Below are 19,030 nucleotides of genomic sequence, written 5' to 3' on the forward strand. Positions count from 1 at the left end.
AGGGTCCTACAATGGAAATCTCCATTGACCTCAGGTAGGAATTTCCGGTCTCACCTGAGTGAGGCCGTAAAATCCCACCTACTATTTTTATCAGACACCTCCTATTCTGTTCTCTCATACTCATTAGCTATCATGAAACAATGTTAAAATGCAATTTTTATGATCTGATCGTCTGGATACGTATGCAGTTACATTTCCACTGAAGCAGAGGCATCATCTGGCTATGCCCCTTTTACTGAATCCTCTTACATCTGGGGCGATTATAGAACATCAAAATATTCATTCCACTGGCTCCGAGTAGAACTCTGCTGGTTTCCAGGGGAATGGAATCAATTAATGCTTTTATCAATTTATCAGCATCAATTAATGCTTTTATATAATTCCAAACTAAATATCATCTCTGTATATTCTACACATATTCCTTATTTCTAAGACTGTACGTGAAAGATAGGTGCTTCATTATGTTGAGATCTTAGGAAAGGATGAATTTGCTTGTTTCATTTTAAATTTAACAAGAAAACTGTAATGGAGAAGGATAGCATGAAAGTAAGATCTTGGAACCTAGGAAATACCAGAGAGAAGCTATCAGAATTATAACCACAGTCAAATCAATAAAAGAGAGACAATGGACATTTGTGTATGTGTGAGAGAGAGAGACAGGTAGAGTTGATAACAGGACCACCAATCTGATAGCAAGCTTTTGCTTTCACATTAAACATCATACCTTGTGAATAAGTGGAAGTATCTTTAGTATTTGCCTGGCCATATTGTGTAATACCAGTTCAAACTTGTAACATATTTATTGTGTCTGCCACACAGAAGACAAACTTTACGATGTTTGGAGTTTGTTTTGCTATTTGAGCTCCTTAATTAGGTTTCTGATGCTCTGTTTCCGACATATCCAAAATCATTTATAATGCTGTTCTATTGATTAGGTGATGCTGTGATCATTTAGCACATGCATCACAAACTGTAACATTCTTTCACCGTTCTACTTCAATTTGCATTGTGTATTCCATCCTAATGTGCAGCAGCTTACTTAAGCAAAACCCTCAATGAAAAATGAATGCATAAGGAGGCTGAAAAGTAACATACAGCACAACAATCCCATGGAGTTCCTGATACATGAAGTTCTTACTTTCTATCATTGTGCACTAAAGAATCTTGAGTCAAGGACAAATAATTCCTGGGGCTGAGGCCTCAACTATTTTAGGCCAATGAGTTAGATGAAAGGATTGACTCTGTTGTCACCAAATTTACTGACAACACGCAGATAGGTAGGAGAGCAAGTTGTGAGGATGATGCACTCTACAAATGAGTATAGATCAGTTTAGTGAGTGGGCAAAAAAAAGGCAGATGGAATATTATGCATGAAAATGTGAAGTTGTCCACTTTGGAAGGAAGAATAGAGAAGCAGAACATTATTTAAATGGAATGAGAATGTAGAATGTTGTGGTACAGAAGGCTCTGGGTGTCCATGTATGTGAATCATAAAAAGTTAGCATGTAGATACAGCAATTAATTGGGAAGGCAAATTAATTTGGCTCATTGTGAGGGGGTGGAGTATAGACATTGGGAAATCTTGCTGCAACTGTGCATGACATTGATGAGATTGCACCCGGAGTAATTTTGGTCTCCTTACTTAAGGAGAGATATCGTTGCATTGGAAGCAGTTCATAGAAATTCCACTTGGCTGATTTTTGGGATGAATGGGTTGTCTTATGAGAAGAGGTTGAGCAGGTTGGACCTGTATTAATTGAAGTTTAGAAGAATGAGAGGTGATGTTATTGAAACATAATATTTTACCAGGACTTAACAGAGTGAATGCTGAGAGGATGTTCCTCATCATGTGGGAATATAGCACTATGGGGGAACATAGAATCCCTAGTGTTGAAGGTGGCCATTCGGCCCATTGAGTCTGCACTGACTCTCCAACAGAACATCCTACTCAGGCCCACCCACCATCCTATCCTGATAACCCCACACATTTACCCCACTAATCTACACATCTTTGGACTTTAAGGGGCAATTTAACATGACCAATCCACTTAACTTGCACAGCTTTGGACTGTGGAAGGAAACTGGAGCACCCTGAGGAAACTATTTAAAAATAAGTGATCACCTTCTGGTCACCAGCCAACAAGTAAGTCGCAGAAGGGTGGTTGTAGTGGGCTACAGGAGAAATTGCGACTATGAATCCTGTGGATTCGGGAGTATCCTTGCTCCCTCTTATCTCCACAGGAATGTGTTTTTTCGTCATGCCTTTGGTTTACCGATTGAATCCTATCCTATTTTGTGAAGTGACCAATTTGCCAAAGTGGTACATTACCAGTCGTTAGGTGCAGAGCTACATTCATTTTAACTGCAGGGGCTCACTTTCATTTCCAAACACTGACTCTGTCCAAACAAGCCCACGAGCACACAGAAATCAGGGAATAACTTCGTATGATCCAACAAGGTTAACTCCGCCCACTTTTGGAGCATACCCAGTTCTGGAAAAGAAACAAATCTGTTGACTTTCATCTTCATGAAATCCAGAGGAAAACCAGCAGTAGTTTCGAATTTGGATCGTGTAAAAACAATCTTTCCTGATAAGTTTTGCAGAAAAGTATCTTTCTTTCACGGAGTTATTATATTCCCCAAGCTATTGTTGGAATTACATTGGAAACAATTAGCAACAAACCTCTGTGGAGGTTTAACACAATAGGATGTGAGAAAATGCATCAAGACGATTGTCCCTTTAAAACAAAAAACAACTTTCTGAAAAAGAAATTAAGTTTTGAACGTTCTGCAGGGATATTCAAACATGTATATAACAACGGAGCACAGAACGTAATCCACTTATGACATGATCCACCAACCTTTTTTTGTGAAACAAACGGCATCTGTGGAGAAAGAGAAAATTGATAAATTGCCCAGGGGTGGTAGTGTTTGTGAACAGGAGCCTGGGATGTGGTTTCACCTTTTATTACACGGCCCGGGATTACCTGCCCTTTCCTTTGATGTAAGAACAACGCTGCTGTGGCAAATCTGCTTTGCGATTTTATTCTGCTATCTCCCTCTGTTAATCATTCACCCATCTGCCTTGTCTGTAAAGTGTCACGTTATTGCCTCCTGTTGCCTAAGGTGATCAACATTTCCACTGTGTAATCCTCTCCCCTTCTCTATCTAATCGCATTGTAGATCATTCATTTTTCCTTCTTGTGTACATGATCAGATTTTTCCATTCAACTACTCCCTTCCTCTGTTACTTTTTATAAACCGGCGAACAGCAATTGGTTCTGGTGAAGGGTTACAGCTGCTTGATCTGCTAAATGTTGCCAACATTTCTTGCGCAATGAAGGATCCGAACAGCATAGTGTCTGACTTATCATTATAATAAATTAGGAGAAGTATCTTGGACCTTATATTGTTTTTGATCATGTGCAGTTGCGCTTTGAGTTGAACAAACAAAGGATAGCCAAGTTCAGAGAGAAAACAAAATTAAATCAATCCCATATTCCATGTAGAAGTAGCTAAATTCACTAGAAATCCACTTTAGCCTCTTCAATGCACTGTAACAGTAAAATATGATGTAGTTACTATCTAAACAAGTCGTGATGGAACATTTGATCACTATGGTTACAGTGAATGTTTGACCAGTGTTTCAGCACGTATCACAGTTTTGAGTATTGCAATAGGTGGTAATGACTGTAATGCGTTAAATACTTGTTTAGAATGCCACTTTTCTTTATATTAAATAGCACTGAAATCGTAACAGCAAGGAGTGACAGTTACACTTGTTGAAACATGGCCCTGACATGCTGGCGATGGCAGCATTATCTGTTAATTTTGACAAAGAACAGAGCAGATCAATTCAACATCATCCGTGCTTGATATGTTCCTTTGACTTATTTTCTTTGTTTTTTCATGCAATACGGGTTGCTGTATGCCACTTATAAGCCACATATCAGCTATCTGAAATAACTGAGTGAGAGTGGTCAAAAAAATTGGATATATAATGTATATAATAATAATAAATATATTAATAAATAATATATTATAATAACATATTCAATCTTGAAATAATTACATTGTGCATTGCGATACACTCGACCTCACAAAGATAAGTACGTGTGATCCACTCATTGAAATCTATGGTTTTCCCCATTATAATATTGAATTGTCCCTTGAATGATTCCAGAATATTTGTCTTGTCAACATTGTCAGGAGTTCATTCTAGATACGAATCAGTCCTTGGTTTTGACTTTCAATTATGGGCTATGAATTGGCAATGTGACTGTGCCTTGTGCCCGTGAAAAGTTGTGAGAAGCTGCCAGTGCCAGATTTAGACTTGGTGAGGCCCTAAGTTATATAAAGCTTGGAGGCCCCTTGTTAAAAAGTTACACCAAAAGGTCTCACAAAGGTGCGTACCAAAACAGGACCTTGGGTTGCCACAAAAAAATTGAAAACATAATTATGCCTTTTAATTATTTAATAGCAAGGTATTTAAAGTGAAAAATACAAATTATTTTCAAATGAATGCATTTACTGATTACATATTTATCATTTGGCTGGCTTGATCTCTCTCATAGATTTTGGTAATTTTGGTAATTTTTTGAGTTGCTCTTCAAGCTGGTGCTTTCTTTTTCTTTTCTGGTATCCGCTCTTAACTGTTCTCTTCATTGTAAACCTTCTGAAATTTTGTGAGGCCCCTTCGGATTGTGAGGCCCTAAGCTGTAGCTTGTTTAGCTTATGCCCAAATCTGGCACTGGAAGGTGTTATCGCAGGCAATCTGTTCACAAGTTGTCTGACATGGACGGGCAGGTCACCAATGAGGGGGGTGGAATTTTTGCTCGGGGGTGGTGGGGAGGTGCTGGCAAGGTGAGATCTCAGTGTTGGGCGTTAGACCGAGGAGGTGGGGGGATGCAGGGCTTTGGTCCCCGGTCGCTGATGGAGGGTTGGTGCCAGCCTGAAGGGGCCTTCCGCCATCCCCCTCCGACCCCCTTCCTGCTTGAGATCGAGAGAAGGAACAAGTCCTGAAGTGGCCACTTAAATGTCTTAAGGGGGCAAAATGAGGGTTCCCATCCAAGGCCCTGTGTGTGTCTCCCACCCCCGTAAAATCATGTCCGGGTTGGGGTGGGCAGGGTCCCAGAGAGAATCCCGTCCATGCTGTTTTACACTCACCCTCCATCTCTGAACCTGTCAGGTGGGGAGTGTACAATTCTTGCTTTTCTCAGAATTACTTTGCCTTTTTATCTGTTTGCTCTTATGTCCATTTATTCTGCAGATTTACTTAAAGATTAAATGCAGTTCAAAGTTAACCTATTCTGGGCAGGACTTACTCAGTTAATGGTAGGGCACTGGGGAGAGTTACAGAACAAAGGGATCATGGGGTACTGGTTCATAGCTCCTTGAAAGTGGAGCCAGAGGTGGACAGAGTAGCGAAGAAAGCATTCAGCATGCTTGGTTTCATTGAATACAGGATTGGGATGTCTTGTTGAAGTTGTACAAGACATTGGTAAGGCCACACTTGGAATACTGTGTACAGTTCTGGTCACCCTATTATAGAAAGGATATTATTAAACTAGAAAGAGTGCAGAAAAGATTTACTAGGATGCTACTGGGACTTGATGGTTTGAGTTATAAGGAGAGGCTGGATAGACTGGGACTTTTTTCTCTGGAGCGCACGAGGTTGAGCGGTGATCTTATAGAGGTCTGTAAAATAATGAGGGGCATTGATCAGCTAGATCATCGATATCTTTTCCCAAAGGTAGGGGAGTCTAAAACTAGAGGGCATAGCTTTAAGGTGAGAGGGGAGAGATACAAAAGGGTCCACAGGGGCAACTTTTTCACACAGAGGGTGGTGGGTGTCTGGAACAAGCTGCCAGAGGTAGTAGTAGAGGCGGGTACAATTTTGTCTTTTAAAAAGCATTTGGACAGTTACATGGGTAAGATGGGTATAGAGGGATATGGGCCAAATGTGGGCAATTGGGACTAGCTTTGGGGTTTAAAGAAAAGGGTGGCATGGACAAGTTGGGCTGAAGGGGCCTGTTTCCATGCTGTAAACCTCTATGACTCTATTCCATGGGGAATATGCACCTGTAGCTTGTGCTCAATGGTGAAGTGATGGCAGTCACTGCTAACCTCGAAGAATGCTGCATTGAAAGATGTGAAAATTTCAGCGCTGTGTAATTGATGGAAGCATTATTTAATTGAATTCCTGGTGTCAAGCCGCATTAATGCCATCAGGCAGGCAGTCGAAGCAGCCAATCACGTTCAAAAATTCTCATAGACAGAAAGCCAGCAAATGAAAAATACTAAGGGCTGGATTTTCTGGCCATGCACGCCCCAAGATCAGAAATTCCCACCAAGGTCCATGGAACATTGCACTGTCCGCCAAAGTTTCTGTCCCACCCGCTACAATTCCCATGGCTGGCGGAACAAGAAAATGCCACCCTAAAGATCAATCTCCTTTGTTTTAAAAAGGAATCAAGTGTGAAATAAGGAATGGAAAATTCATACGGGGTTAAAGTAAATGCTAAAATATGATCAAGCTTTAAATCTTTTATTAATTTTTCAAATAATGGAGACATCTAATAATATTTCACAAATATAAAATTATTTTTCCGGGCCCAGATAGATTATTCAATAGCGGTTGCTACACCGATCACGTTAAAAACAGAAGTCCAACTCATTGAACAAAACTGATGTTTTTAAAAGGTGTCTAACAGATGTACTAAAGCAGAAAAGGAGAAGTTCTCACCACATCAATTGATTTATCCGTGGGGAAAGGTCAGGCAGGCGGAGGGGAGTGGGTAAGGGGGAGTGGGGGAGGGGAAGTGGGGGAGGGGGAAGGGGGACTGGGGGAGGGGGAAGGGGGAGCGGGGAGGGGAAGGGGGAGTGGGGGAGGGGGAAGGGGAAGGGGGAGTGGGGTAGGGGGAAGGGGGGAGGGGGGAGGGGGAAGGGGGAGTGGGAGGGGGGATTGGGGAGGGGGAGTGGGGGAGGGGGAAGGGGGAGTGGGGGAGGGGGAAGGGGGAGGGGGAGTGGGGGAGGGGGAAGGGGGAGTGGGGGGAGTGGGGGAGGGGGAAGGGGGAGTGGGGGAGGGGAAAGTGGGGAGGGTGAAGGGGGAGAGGGGGAGGGGGAAGGGGGAGTGGGGAAAGGGGGAGTGGGGGAGGGGAGGGGGAGTGGAGGAGGGGGAGTGGAGGAGGGGGAACGAGGAGTGGGGGACGGGGGAGGGGGAGTGGGGGAGGGGGAGGGGAGTGAGGGAGGGGGGAGCGAGAGTGGGGGAGGGGGAAGGGGGAGGGGGGGAGTGGGGGAGAGGGGGATGGGGGAAGGGGGAGTGGAGGATGGGGGAGGGGGCGTGGGGGAGGGGGAGGGGAGTGAGGGAGGGGGGAGCGGGAGTGGGGGAGGGGGAAGGGGAGGGAGTGGGGGAGAGGGGGATGGGGGAAGGGGGAGTGGAGGATGGGGGAAGGGGGAGTGGGGGAAGGGGGAGTGGGGGAGGGGGAAGGGGGAGTGGGGGAGGGGGAGGGGGTGTGGGGGAAGGGGGAGTGAGGGAGGAGGAAGGGGAAGTGGGGGAAGGGGGTGTGGGGGAGGGGGAAGGGGGAGTGAGGGAGGAGGAAGGGGAAGTGGGGGAGGGGGAAGGGGGAGGGGGGAGGGGGAAGGGGGAGTGGGTAGGGTGTCTAGAGCGCATCCTGTGGTGGGGCAGTGAAGGACAAAGCACAACGTTAGGATTTCTATATTCACCTTCGTGCACTCTAAATCCTGAAGCTGCAGTCAGATTCAGAGGAATAATGCCAGTGACCACGAAAGTTCACCTTCAAAAACCCCGCTAATGGCCAGGCTATGATCTATCTCAATGAGGTCCCAACTCATTTTCTCCCTTTCAAGGCTGAATATTTGAAATATTCGAAACATTAACCTGTTTCTAACTCGTCAGTTGTATTCCATGTGCGTTTCCAGAGTCTGAGAAAAATCAGTTCATTGTATTCCATTGAATTATTGATTTTGTTTGAAGTTGTTCTCTTGGTGTTGGCGGTGGGCGGGGTGGGGGGTGGGGGGGGGGGAGGGGGGGGAAGTGGGCGGATGATGGTCCATAGTGTGGGGCTGGAGCCAGACGTGAGGGAGTCAGACTGGGTGCAAGTGAGTGATTCCCAGAAGTAAAATTAACCTCCAAACAAGATCAGTTTTTTAAAAGAATAACAATTAGGCACTTTTCGCCTTAATATTCCTTGCTACTGCCCCATTGATTAGCAAATTTTGATCTTTATTCCCCTTTTTAATCAGATAGTTATCATTTTATTTCCTAACAGATTAACCTGCACAGCATTTGCAACTTTGGCTCAGAGTATGGTCCGCATAACGTATCACTTGGTCTGTGAAAGAAATAAATTCTCTAATTGTACCCGAGGATTGTTAATTATATACATTTTGTAGCTGTAGTTCTAATAACATTTAAAATGAATCTACTTACAACTTGTGATCATACAGGTGAGTACTCTGTATGATTTTACCACCGATCTGTATCATTGATAAGCTCTAATCCAAGGTTCCAATAGAAATGGTGGCATTCAGAAGAGAAACAGTGGGTGTCATTTGTGTACATATGAAACCTGACATTCTATGGTGGATGGGATTCGCTGTATGATTTCTAGACCAGCCTTTATGGGTGAGATTCTCCGGCCTCCCAACCGTTGGCTTCCCGCCAGCGGGAGGCTGTGTGTTGTTTGCTAGTGGTGGGATTCTCTGTTCCTGCCGCTGTCAATGGAAATTCCTATTGACTTCACCCCACGCTGGTGGGACCGGAGAATCCCGCCAGCGTGAACGGCCGGAGGATTCGGCCTATGTGATTCAATCTCTGTCCCAAGCCAGGACGTAAGTGGACTAACAGTAAATATATATATGGCCATGTGATCTCTTGTTTTTGATTGCCTGAGGGGGCCAGAGAAGAATTTTCCAGACAACGAGAACAGAAAATGCTGGAAAATCTCAGCAGGCCTGACAGCACCTGTGGAGAGAGAACAGCACTAATAGACTCAAAATGTTAGTTCTGCTCTCTCTTCACAGATGCTGTCAGACCTGCTGAGATTTTCCAGCATTTTCTGATTTTGCTTCAGCTTCCAGCATCTGCAGTAATTTTCTTTTATCTAGGAATTTTCCAGAGGTTTTTCAAATACCTTATCGGCCCTGTCTTTATTTTGTCACTCCCAGGATATTACTTGGCTGGCTAAAGGGAATGAGTGGATGGGACAGATAAGGAATCACGATCATCAGGCTGGCCCGGGCATCTTAAGTGTGCGGCAGGCTTACTGGACCAGCTGGTCTTTTCCAGTCTCTCAATTTTGTATGGTCATATGTTCATTGTGTCCCTACATTGAGAGAATACGTAGTCCACTGTCAGCCAGAGCGCAAGTCTGTAATTCACATTTCTCAATAGCCTAGTTTGGAAACCGTACAGGCCAATGGCCTAAAAATAAATTAAGCTTATTTTGAGGTTCACTTTCCAAAGTGAAGCCAGTGGTGGCAGCATACAACACACATGCGATAAGCAATATTCTTAGGTGCTAGATAGCAAAACTAACAGGCCTTAAACACAAATCACTGGGGGCTGACACCACAAAATGTTTTTAAATTTTAAATTCATGGACTCTAGTGCCACCTATAGCAATTCATAAACAGCCACCCCCCCTCGCACCCCACTTCCTGATAGACCCCTCCCAGACTCAGCTTACCTCCCAAACTGGTGTCAGAACTCTTCCTGGGACCAGGGAGTGACCTCCAGGGTTGTGACTGATGGTGACAGCTTGTTGATAGTAAGCAAATGAGGCCAGCAACCCACTTCTATCCTGGTGCTACCGTAGGCGTCTGTGCGGCTGGGATCAAATTCCAGTTCAGGCAGAAGGCAATCTCGAGGTCAAGTACTTTGAACCTGAATGATTGTTTCGCAGGTCGCTGACTTCAATTGTATCTTATTCAAACTTGCAGCGCCACAGCACTTAGCGCCGCTGCTTTGTGTTGCTGCAATGAATTTTCGGTGTAATTCTGGATGAGTGAATTATAGGGAATAGCACTGCAAATACAATAAATGACAAACAGATTATCTGAATTTCTACCTTACCATCTGTGTACTTCTGGGGAAAAAATCCTTCTGTTATGCAAGTGATACTTAAAATAAGCATTTCCTAACTATGGTATCTTAACTTCAGTGATTTATTTGTTGCTGCTGCAAGTTTGACAAAATGATTCCTTCTTTTGTTCCTTATCTTTTCATGGAGATGCCAGAAATGTAGGATATTCTTTTCAAATGCAGTATGGCTTTCAGTATATACCGCATGTTACTTACATTTCTCACATTGTTCATGTGTTGACATTTGTATGAATATTGTTATGGATCTGCTTGGTTCACGACAATATCAATAAAATATTTAAACCACACTAAACCTACCCAGTTATGTTAGATAGAGTGATAACACTCCCATGTTCAAGCTCCACCCCAGGGACTTGAACACAAAATCTAGGTTGACACCAGTCCAAGGCCTGAATTTTAAACTGGAGCAGCACATGGTGGGCGGGGGGATGGGGTTAAAACTGGGAAAAATGTCAGCTTCTCCTGAGGCCGAGTCTAACTCACCATTTAATTTGAGCATGTTGGACTGCATCTTTGTGATCCCTTTGGAATAGGTTAATCGAACAATTTGAGAAATGTTAACATATTCTAATTTTTCAGACTCTTTTAACTTTAACACTAGGTGGTCAAAACTCACCGAATGGTGACAGGTGGGGAGCTGAATCAATCGCCAGTGGGTTTCTTACCAGCGAGTGGGAAATAGTTAGCTGTAATGTGCCGGCTAGGCACATTATACCCTTCCGGTCTCAACATCGAATTTAACAACAGATGATTAGCTCCAGCCCACCTCGACCCCTTTATTTTCATTTCATTTAATTTTGAACTGTTCTCTACTTTTACTCCTTTATTTTCTTTCTTTATTTTTCTTTCCTCCCTTTCCCCACTCTTTCCCCCTATTCTATCCCCCCTTTCCTCACCTTTTCTCCTCCTTTGCTTCCCCTTTCCCCCCATTTTATCTCTCTCCCACCTATTCCCCCCCTCCCCCCACATCTTCATTTGTCACAGCTTTACCTCTGATTTCAGTTTCTTGGCCGTTTGGCCATTCACACCTTTTATTCTCTCTACGGACTGCCATTAGCAGCCTTTCCCCTTGTTTTTATGGCTACGGCTCATCTTTCATTCCCTCACCCTGCAGTATAAATATCTCCCACTTTCTATGCCTTTTAGCTTTGACAAAGGGTCATCTGGACTTGAAACGTCAGCTCCTTTCTCTCCTTTCAGATGCTGCCAGACCTGCTGAGATTTTCCAGCATTTTCTCTTTTGGTTTCAGATTCCAGCATCCGCAGTGATTTGCTTTTATCCAGTGGGAAATAGTTATTTGCAGTACTTCTGCTGAGCAGTTACTTTTTACAGTTTAGAGGTTTGCTGTATCACGTCAAGATAGATACAGCTTATGCTGCCTTAGGTTGGACTTCAGTTGAGGATCGACATGACAATTATGAATAGTAGAAATGGCACCTGTAGAAACCTCTGATCACCAGCCTGTAACTTCATTAGAGGGAAGGCAGCAATAGAGAGGTGGAACTCACGGGAGGTAATATCCACAAGACAGCAATAACAGTTAGAGGCTGAATTACTTTGCCATGTCTAAACACCAGTGTCTTAGAAATCTCATAATGTCATGTCAGATGATGGCAAACATCTGTAGTTTGCTCAAGGAAGAGCTGTTGCCTGATGAACCATGTGTTAACCATTGGCTGTTGTGATGGAATCCACAGTTCTCAGGGAACTCTCAGTGGGAAAACATATGTGAGCGAGTGCCTGCAAATTGCTTGGCAAATGTTTTGTTCAGTGCAACAATCTGGTCTCAAAGCTTTTTTTAAAAACAGTCCCTAATTGAAAGAGAAACTAAGACTTTAGGTTTCTGGGAATGGGATGTGGCCTCATATTACCAGGGAAACAGAAACTAGTTGAAACCAGTCAAAGGACAAGGCTATGAGATGACCTCAGCAGTATAGAGAGGCTGTGAAAAAAAGAGATTGTTGCATAGGTGGAGAAGAAGCCTAAAGCAACTTTATTTTTTTCATTACATTTAGCAATGTAAAGTATTTAAGGCTACAGGTTATAATATTTTAATGTTTTTTTTCTGATGAGAAAAGTCTGACTGAAGCTAATTACTGCTTTTACATTGATTGTACTCTGAAAAAAAAATCATTCACTTAAAGTTGTTTCATTTAAAGTGACACTTTTTGGGAACACATCTAGAGTGTTAGGTGAGAGTAACTGTATTTGCTTTGGAGGTAGTGCAGCATTGGTTCAGAGGATTGATTCCTGGGATCAGAGAGTTGGCCTATGACGAGGTTGAGTAAATCAGGCCCAATCCCTGTGGAGTTTGTAAGAATGGGAGGTGTATCTCATTGTAACATACAAGATTCTGAAGGGGCTTGATAGGGCAGACAGCTGTTTCCCCTGGTTGGGGAACCTAAAACATGAGGACACAGCTTCAGGCTGAGGGGTCAGTCATTTGGAACTGAGAGGAGGAGATCTTTCTTCACTCTGAGGGTTATGAACCTTTGGAATTCTCTAACCCAGAAGATCATACATGCTCTATTGATCAGTGTTTTGAAGGCTGAAATAGATTTTTGATCTCCCAGGGAATCAAGAGGTAAGAGGAGCCAGTGGGAAGGCCGAATTGAGGCAAAAAGTCAGCCATGATCATACTGAGGTCACAGAGGAGCCTTGAGGGTCATAAGTCTCTGTTCTTAAAGTGGAACTTTGGCTGATAAGTGTCAGCTTACCTTTGTGTGCGAGACATAGCACTGCCTAACCATCTTCCCTAGACATTTAACGGTGTCACAATTGTTGCGTGTTGTCCCATCATCAATATCTTGATTTGATTTGATCTATTATTGTCACATGTATTAGCATACAGTAAAAAGTATTGTTTCTTGCGCGCTACAGAGACAAAGCATACCATTCATAGGGAAGGAAAGGAGAGAGTGCAGTGTTACAGTCATGCCTGGGTGTAGAGAAAGATCAACTTGAGAGTCACCATTGACCAGAACTTCAACTACAACAGCCAGATAAATGCTGAAGCTGCTGAAAAGGATCAGAAGTTGGCTATTGTATGGCGATTAGTTCACCATCTGACACTCCAAAGCTTTTCCTCCAAGAACCAGGCACAAGTCAGGGGTGCAATGATGGAAAAATCTCTGCTTACTTGGATGGGTGTTGTTCCAGCTGCAGTCAAGAAGCTCAACACTGTTCAGAACAAAGCACTCTATTTGATGGCATAATCAGCCATCCGTGTACTGTGGCTAAAGCGTGGACAGTCCACGGGGTGCACAATAGTAAGTTACCAAGATGCGGCAGTAACTCTCAACCTCACCAGCTTCCCATCTAGAAGGAACAAAGACAGAAGGTGCATGGGATCATCATCACCTCCAAATCATGACTTGGACACATTTGGCCATGTTTTTTATGGTCACTGTGGCACAATCTTTTTAAAAATGGGCAATAGATTACAGCTGTGCCACATCTTAAGTAGTGATTTCACAAAAGTATTCCAAACATTCTTGTTATATTTAATTCCATGATTGCATTTATTTTGCATTTGCCCTGGACGAAATAGAATTCATTTTTGAATTATTATACTGGGGAAGAACATCATTGTCTACCAATGAAAATGTTTTCCCAGACAATTTAATACTCTTGATCAGTGAGGCATCCTGTTTGTTGTAATCTCAATCCCTGTGACTGATTGCCCAAAGCGGCTTACACTTCAGTATCAACTGCTGCACATTATTCTGCTTGTCAATCAACAGTTACTGTCTTGGTTGGCCTATGGTTATGAATGCTTTGTACCCAGTAGAAAATACAAAGACAGCACAGTGCTCATCGCAATCCCTCACTTTTTTATCACAGATAAAAAAATGCTCTATCTTGCAAAGAGAAAGGACTTAACAGTGAAATTATGATTAGATTACTGATGCATGTCAAGCATTGCAAATATGCCCCTTCATTGAAAGTGTTACATACGTCAGCAACATTTAAAATAATATTTGAAATGTTCATATGTTTATGCCAAAGTACAAGTCTCACAAAGTTGTTATTCTATGGATCTTATTTCATCAAATCTGACAGCAGCACATCCTTTTCATAAATATATTCACTGAAGAATGATGTTACATCTCATGCAATATTCCTAAACTGGGGGTGGCACAGCGGTTAGCATTGCTACCTCACAGCATCAGGCACCTGAGTTCAATTCCAGTCTCGGGTGACTGTCTGTTTGCAGTCTTCAAGTTCTCCCCATGTCTGTGTGGTTTTCCTCTGGGTGCTCCAGTTTCCTCCCATATTCCGAAGGTGTGCGGGTTAGATTGATTGGCCATGCTAAATTGCCCCTTAGTGTGGGGGTCTAGCAGGGTAAATATGTGGGATTACAGGGATAGTGCCCGGTTGGAAGTACTGTCGGTGCAGGCTCAATGGGCTGAATGGCCCCCTTCATAGGGTAGGGATTCTATGATTCTATATACTTATGTAGTTTGAGCTTTATGGTATTCTAAGAATCATGGAAAAAAAGAGTTCAGTCTTTCTGACTAGTCCTTGAGTTCAAAGCTTTGTTAAATATAGTGGATGGGCCAAATTTTCCTTTTTCATGTATATGCAGAAATTACTCTGAAACTTATGATAATTTCTGTGCGGTTCTTGCCAATGGGAAAGCATGTTGACCTTTCCTGCAAAGTTCATTAACCAAGGCAGAATGTGAAAACTGACACAAAGCAAACCCAAAGTCCGTATTGCCAAAGGAACCTCTTGTGTCTGCTGCTCCTCTTATGATGTGGAGCAGGGATATGTCCATTTGGACGGCCATTTCGTCTGATTAGACCTTCTGAACATGTGAGGAGAGAGGCTAAAAAATATGAAGTACACTGAAATGGACCTTGGTTAAGTATAGCCAACAACACTCAAGAAGCTTATCACCCAGGACAAAGCAGCTCGCTTGATTGGCACCACATCCACAAACATCCACTCCCTCCACCACCGACGCTCAGTGGCAGCAGTGTGTACTATCTACAAGACGCACTGCAGCAATTCACCAAAGATCCTTAGACTGCACCTTCCAAACCTATGACCACTTCCATCTAGAAGAACAAGGGCAGCAGATATATGGGAACATCACCACTTGCAAGTTTCCCTCCAAGGCACTCACCATCCTGACTTGGAAATATATTGCCAGTACTTTGCAGGCTGTTCGTCAAAATCCTGGAATTCCCTCCCTAATGGCATTGTGGGTTAACCCACAACACATGGACTGCAGCGATTCAAGAAGGCAGCTCACTACCACCACCTCAAGGGCAACTAGGGATGGGAAATGAATGCTGGCCAGCCAGCGATGCCCATGTCCCACAAATGGAAAATAAGGCCTGGTCTCAGTTAGAAATACTAAGACAAGACATTGGGTGGAAACTTTTTCTCAAACCCTGTACATCTCAATTACTCTGCATATGAGGTGATTTCAGGGCATTCTGTGCCCATATATTTGGGTGAAAATCAATGCTAGTGGATTATTCGCATAAATACAGGATCATTGAAAGAACTAAAATAAAAACAGAAAGTGCTAGAAAAAACCCAGGAGGTCTGGCAGTATCTGTGGAGAGAGAAAAACAGAGTTAAGGAGCAGATTTTCCGTGCCCTTTGCAGCGTCATTTGTGGCAGAGGAGGTGGCAAGCAGCGAGATCTTCTGGTCCTGCCGGTGTCAACAGGGTTTCCCCTTCAATGAACCCATGCCACCAGGTTGGTTCACCATCAGCAGAACTGGAAGATCCCACCAGTGAGAATGGCTGAAAAATTCTGGTCAATCTTTTGAGTCCAATATGACTCTTCTTCATAGTGGTTTCGAGAAAGAATCTTATTGGACTCGAAATGTTAGCTCTGCTTCTCTTTCTATAGGTGCTGGCTGACATGCAGATTTTTTTAATTTCAGGTTTCCAGAGTCCTCGGTATTTTATTTTTATTACCTGGAATGAGCAAGTCCTTTAAATGAGGTGGAGCAATGTAAATAAGCGGCAGGGGATTTTGGGGACATTTCTCATAAACAATGTAAAATGATTGAGGACATTTACAGGTTGCAACATTTTGGCCAAAAACTAGTGTAAATCTATTAGAGTGAATAGGATGGCACGGTGGCACTAGGGACCCAGGTTCAATTCCCGGCTTGCGCCACTGTCTGTGTGGAGTTTGCATGTTCTCCCCATGTCTGTGTGGGTTTCCTCCAGGTGCTCTAGCTTCCTCCCACAATCAGAAAGGCAAGGTTAGGTGCATTGACTATGCTAAATTCTCCCTCGGTGTACCCAAACAGGCGCCCGGAGTGTGGCCACGAGGGGATTTTCACAGTAACTTCATTACAGTGTTAATGTAAACCCACTTGTGACACTAATAAATGAACTTAAAACTTAAAAATAAAATGCTACAAAAGATATTGCAACTCTACTCTAAATCTGCAGTTATAAAGCTGTACAGAAAACCTGAGGCAATGAACAAGTTTAGTGTGCAAAACGGAACTGAAGAATATTTTGTATCGGGACTAATTCTGATTGATCACTCTGTAAATACAATGGTATAAATAGTCAGAGGGTGTCAAATACTTATCCAAGTTAATTTGGACTTTCAAATGGTTAATTTCTTGTGTAATCTTCTGATTATTTTCCTGGCTCTCTGCCCAATAGAGGAATTTTGCACCTTAAAACGATCTTTTATTGATGGCGAAGTGTTTAATTGCTTTTCTTTATGCTAAGCGCAATCCTTGGACCTTCTGTTGTTTGTATTTTCTGACACTATTGATTACTGAAGTAATTTTTACATTTGCTTAATTGATGAATCGAGCAATCAATGCAATTAATTAGGAGATGTCCTACTTTTCAATTGGATGGGTATTAAGAGCTGTGATTGCATCCTGCAATCAGCAACTCTCTCTCTACATAAGAGATAGTTCATGCTTTGTACTTTCTCACTGCAGGTGGAGTCTGTGTGGCCCAGTCATTGAAGATTCCACGAGATCCCAAGAAGGCAGAATTTGACAAAATTATCAAGCGGCTACTGGAAACCCCCAATGCACGTGGAGTCATTCTGTTTGCTAACGAAGATGACATTAGGTGAGTCTTGATACTGCATGTGAAAGAAGCAGTGGCATAGTGGTATTGTACTGGACTTGTGATCCAGAGACCCAGGGTAATGCTCTGGGGACCCAGGTTCAAATCCCACCAAGGCAGATGGTGAAATTTGAATTCAATAAAAATCTGGAATTAAAAGTCCAATGACGACCATGAAACCATTGTCGATTGTCATAAAGACCCATCAGGTTCACGAATGTCCTTTAGAGAAGGAAATCTGCTATCCTTACCTGGTGTGGCCTACATGTGACTCCAGATCCACAGCAATGTGGTTGACTCTTAAATGCTGTCTGGGATGGACAATAAATGCTCGCTCAGCCAGTGACGCCCACATTCCTGGCTTGGGTCACTGTCTGTGTGGACAGTGCACAGATTTAGAGTAGAGTTGTCGAATTAATAATAAAAACAATCATAAAGTTCAGCATTCAATGGTTTAATTTGTAGATAATATCAAACTAAGACAGGTGAATCAGAGGAGGCAGTCCAAGGACAATGAGCTACATGCAATATGATGGAACCATGGCAGAAGGCATTTGTTTGAGATAAAGGGAAAGTACTGGGCATGAGAAGAGAAAACAGATATCATACACGTTCCAATAGTGAAAAAATTGAAAGCAATCTAGGAGACTTTCTAAAATATTGAACTATATAGGTCGAAGAGTCGCGGTAAAGAAAATCATGCAAAACTGTATAGAAAATCTAAGCCGACCACACCTTTAGAACAGTGTGCAGGCTACTAAAATACAAGATCATTTCAAATCCTGTACGTGGATAAGGGAGGCGATGGCCTAGTGGCATTATCACTAGACTATGAATCCGGAAACTCGGCTAACGTTCTGGAGACCTGGGTTTGAATCCCGCATGACAGATGGCGGAACTTATATTCAATAAAAAATCTGGAATTAAGAATCTACTGATGACCATGAAACCATTGTCAGTTGTCGGAAAAACCCATCTCGTTCACTAATGTCCTTTAGGGAAGGAAATCTGCCGTCCTTACCTGGTCTGGCCTACAGCAATGTGTGGTTGACTCTCAGCTGCTCTCTGAAAAGGCCGAGCAAGCCAATGATGCGCTATTCAAACACGAGGCTTGAAGCTCAGTAAATGAAAGGCTTTTATTTACTGTAACGAAGCTACCAGAACTTATATACACTATCCCAGACTGAAGGGGTCCCGGCCAGAGCAGGGACTCTTATACCTCTCCCAGGAGGCGGAGCCCGACTGGGATGTGCCACAACACTACAGTACAGAGGTGTAACAACCCCACCCTAACCCCAACAGCAACAATAGCACAACCCAACAGTAACATATGTACATCCTTGTAGTACTGGCCAGCCCCTGGCTCAGCACTATCCAGTGGGAACCAACGATGGTTCACCACAGCCACTCAGTTCAAAGGCAACTAGGGATGGGCAATAAAGCTGGCCAGCTAGCGATGCCCATGTCCCATGAATGAATAATTAAAAGCCAAGATTAATCTCCTAATGCTAGATATGCTGAGGGTTAGGGAAAGGCTGGAGATGTTCAGACTTTTCATCCTTAAAAGGAGCGGATCTCCTAAAGTTAACATAGAAAAGTTAAATGCTGATGACAACCTCAAATTAAACAATAATTTAATAGCCAACCAGGGATGCAAATTTAACTGAGTGAAATTTAAATTTACAGCTAATATCAGAGAAATTTATGACACACAAAGAGGGATGTAGAATGGACTTCTAGTATATTTCCTAATGAGATCTCCGGTGGGCTGCATGGGTTCCTCATCATTTTCTGATACAACAGCATGCAATATACATTGCAAACGATGTAGAG

At 43.0% G+C, this 19,030-nt stretch overlaps 1 protein-coding gene across 1 annotated transcript in view; it reads left to right on the plus strand.

The window, feature by feature from the left end:
* The window catches only part of LOC144511889 (metabotropic glutamate receptor 4-like), a 1,280,229-nt gene that overhangs the window by 518,728 nt on the left and 742,471 nt on the right, over positions 1-19,030 (plus strand). The window contains exon 3 of the mRNA XM_078242320.1: positions 17,065-17,200. Within this exon, the coding sequence (XP_078098446.1) occupies positions 17,065-17,200 (136 nt within the window). The remainder of the gene's footprint in view (positions 1-17,064; positions 17,201-19,030) is intronic.

The sequence above is a fragment of the Mustelus asterias genome, chromosome 25 (assembly GCF_964213995.1).
Source record: "Mustelus asterias chromosome 25, sMusAst1.hap1.1, whole genome shotgun sequence".
Lineage (NCBI taxonomy): Eukaryota > Metazoa > Chordata > Chondrichthyes > Carcharhiniformes > Triakidae > Mustelus > Mustelus asterias.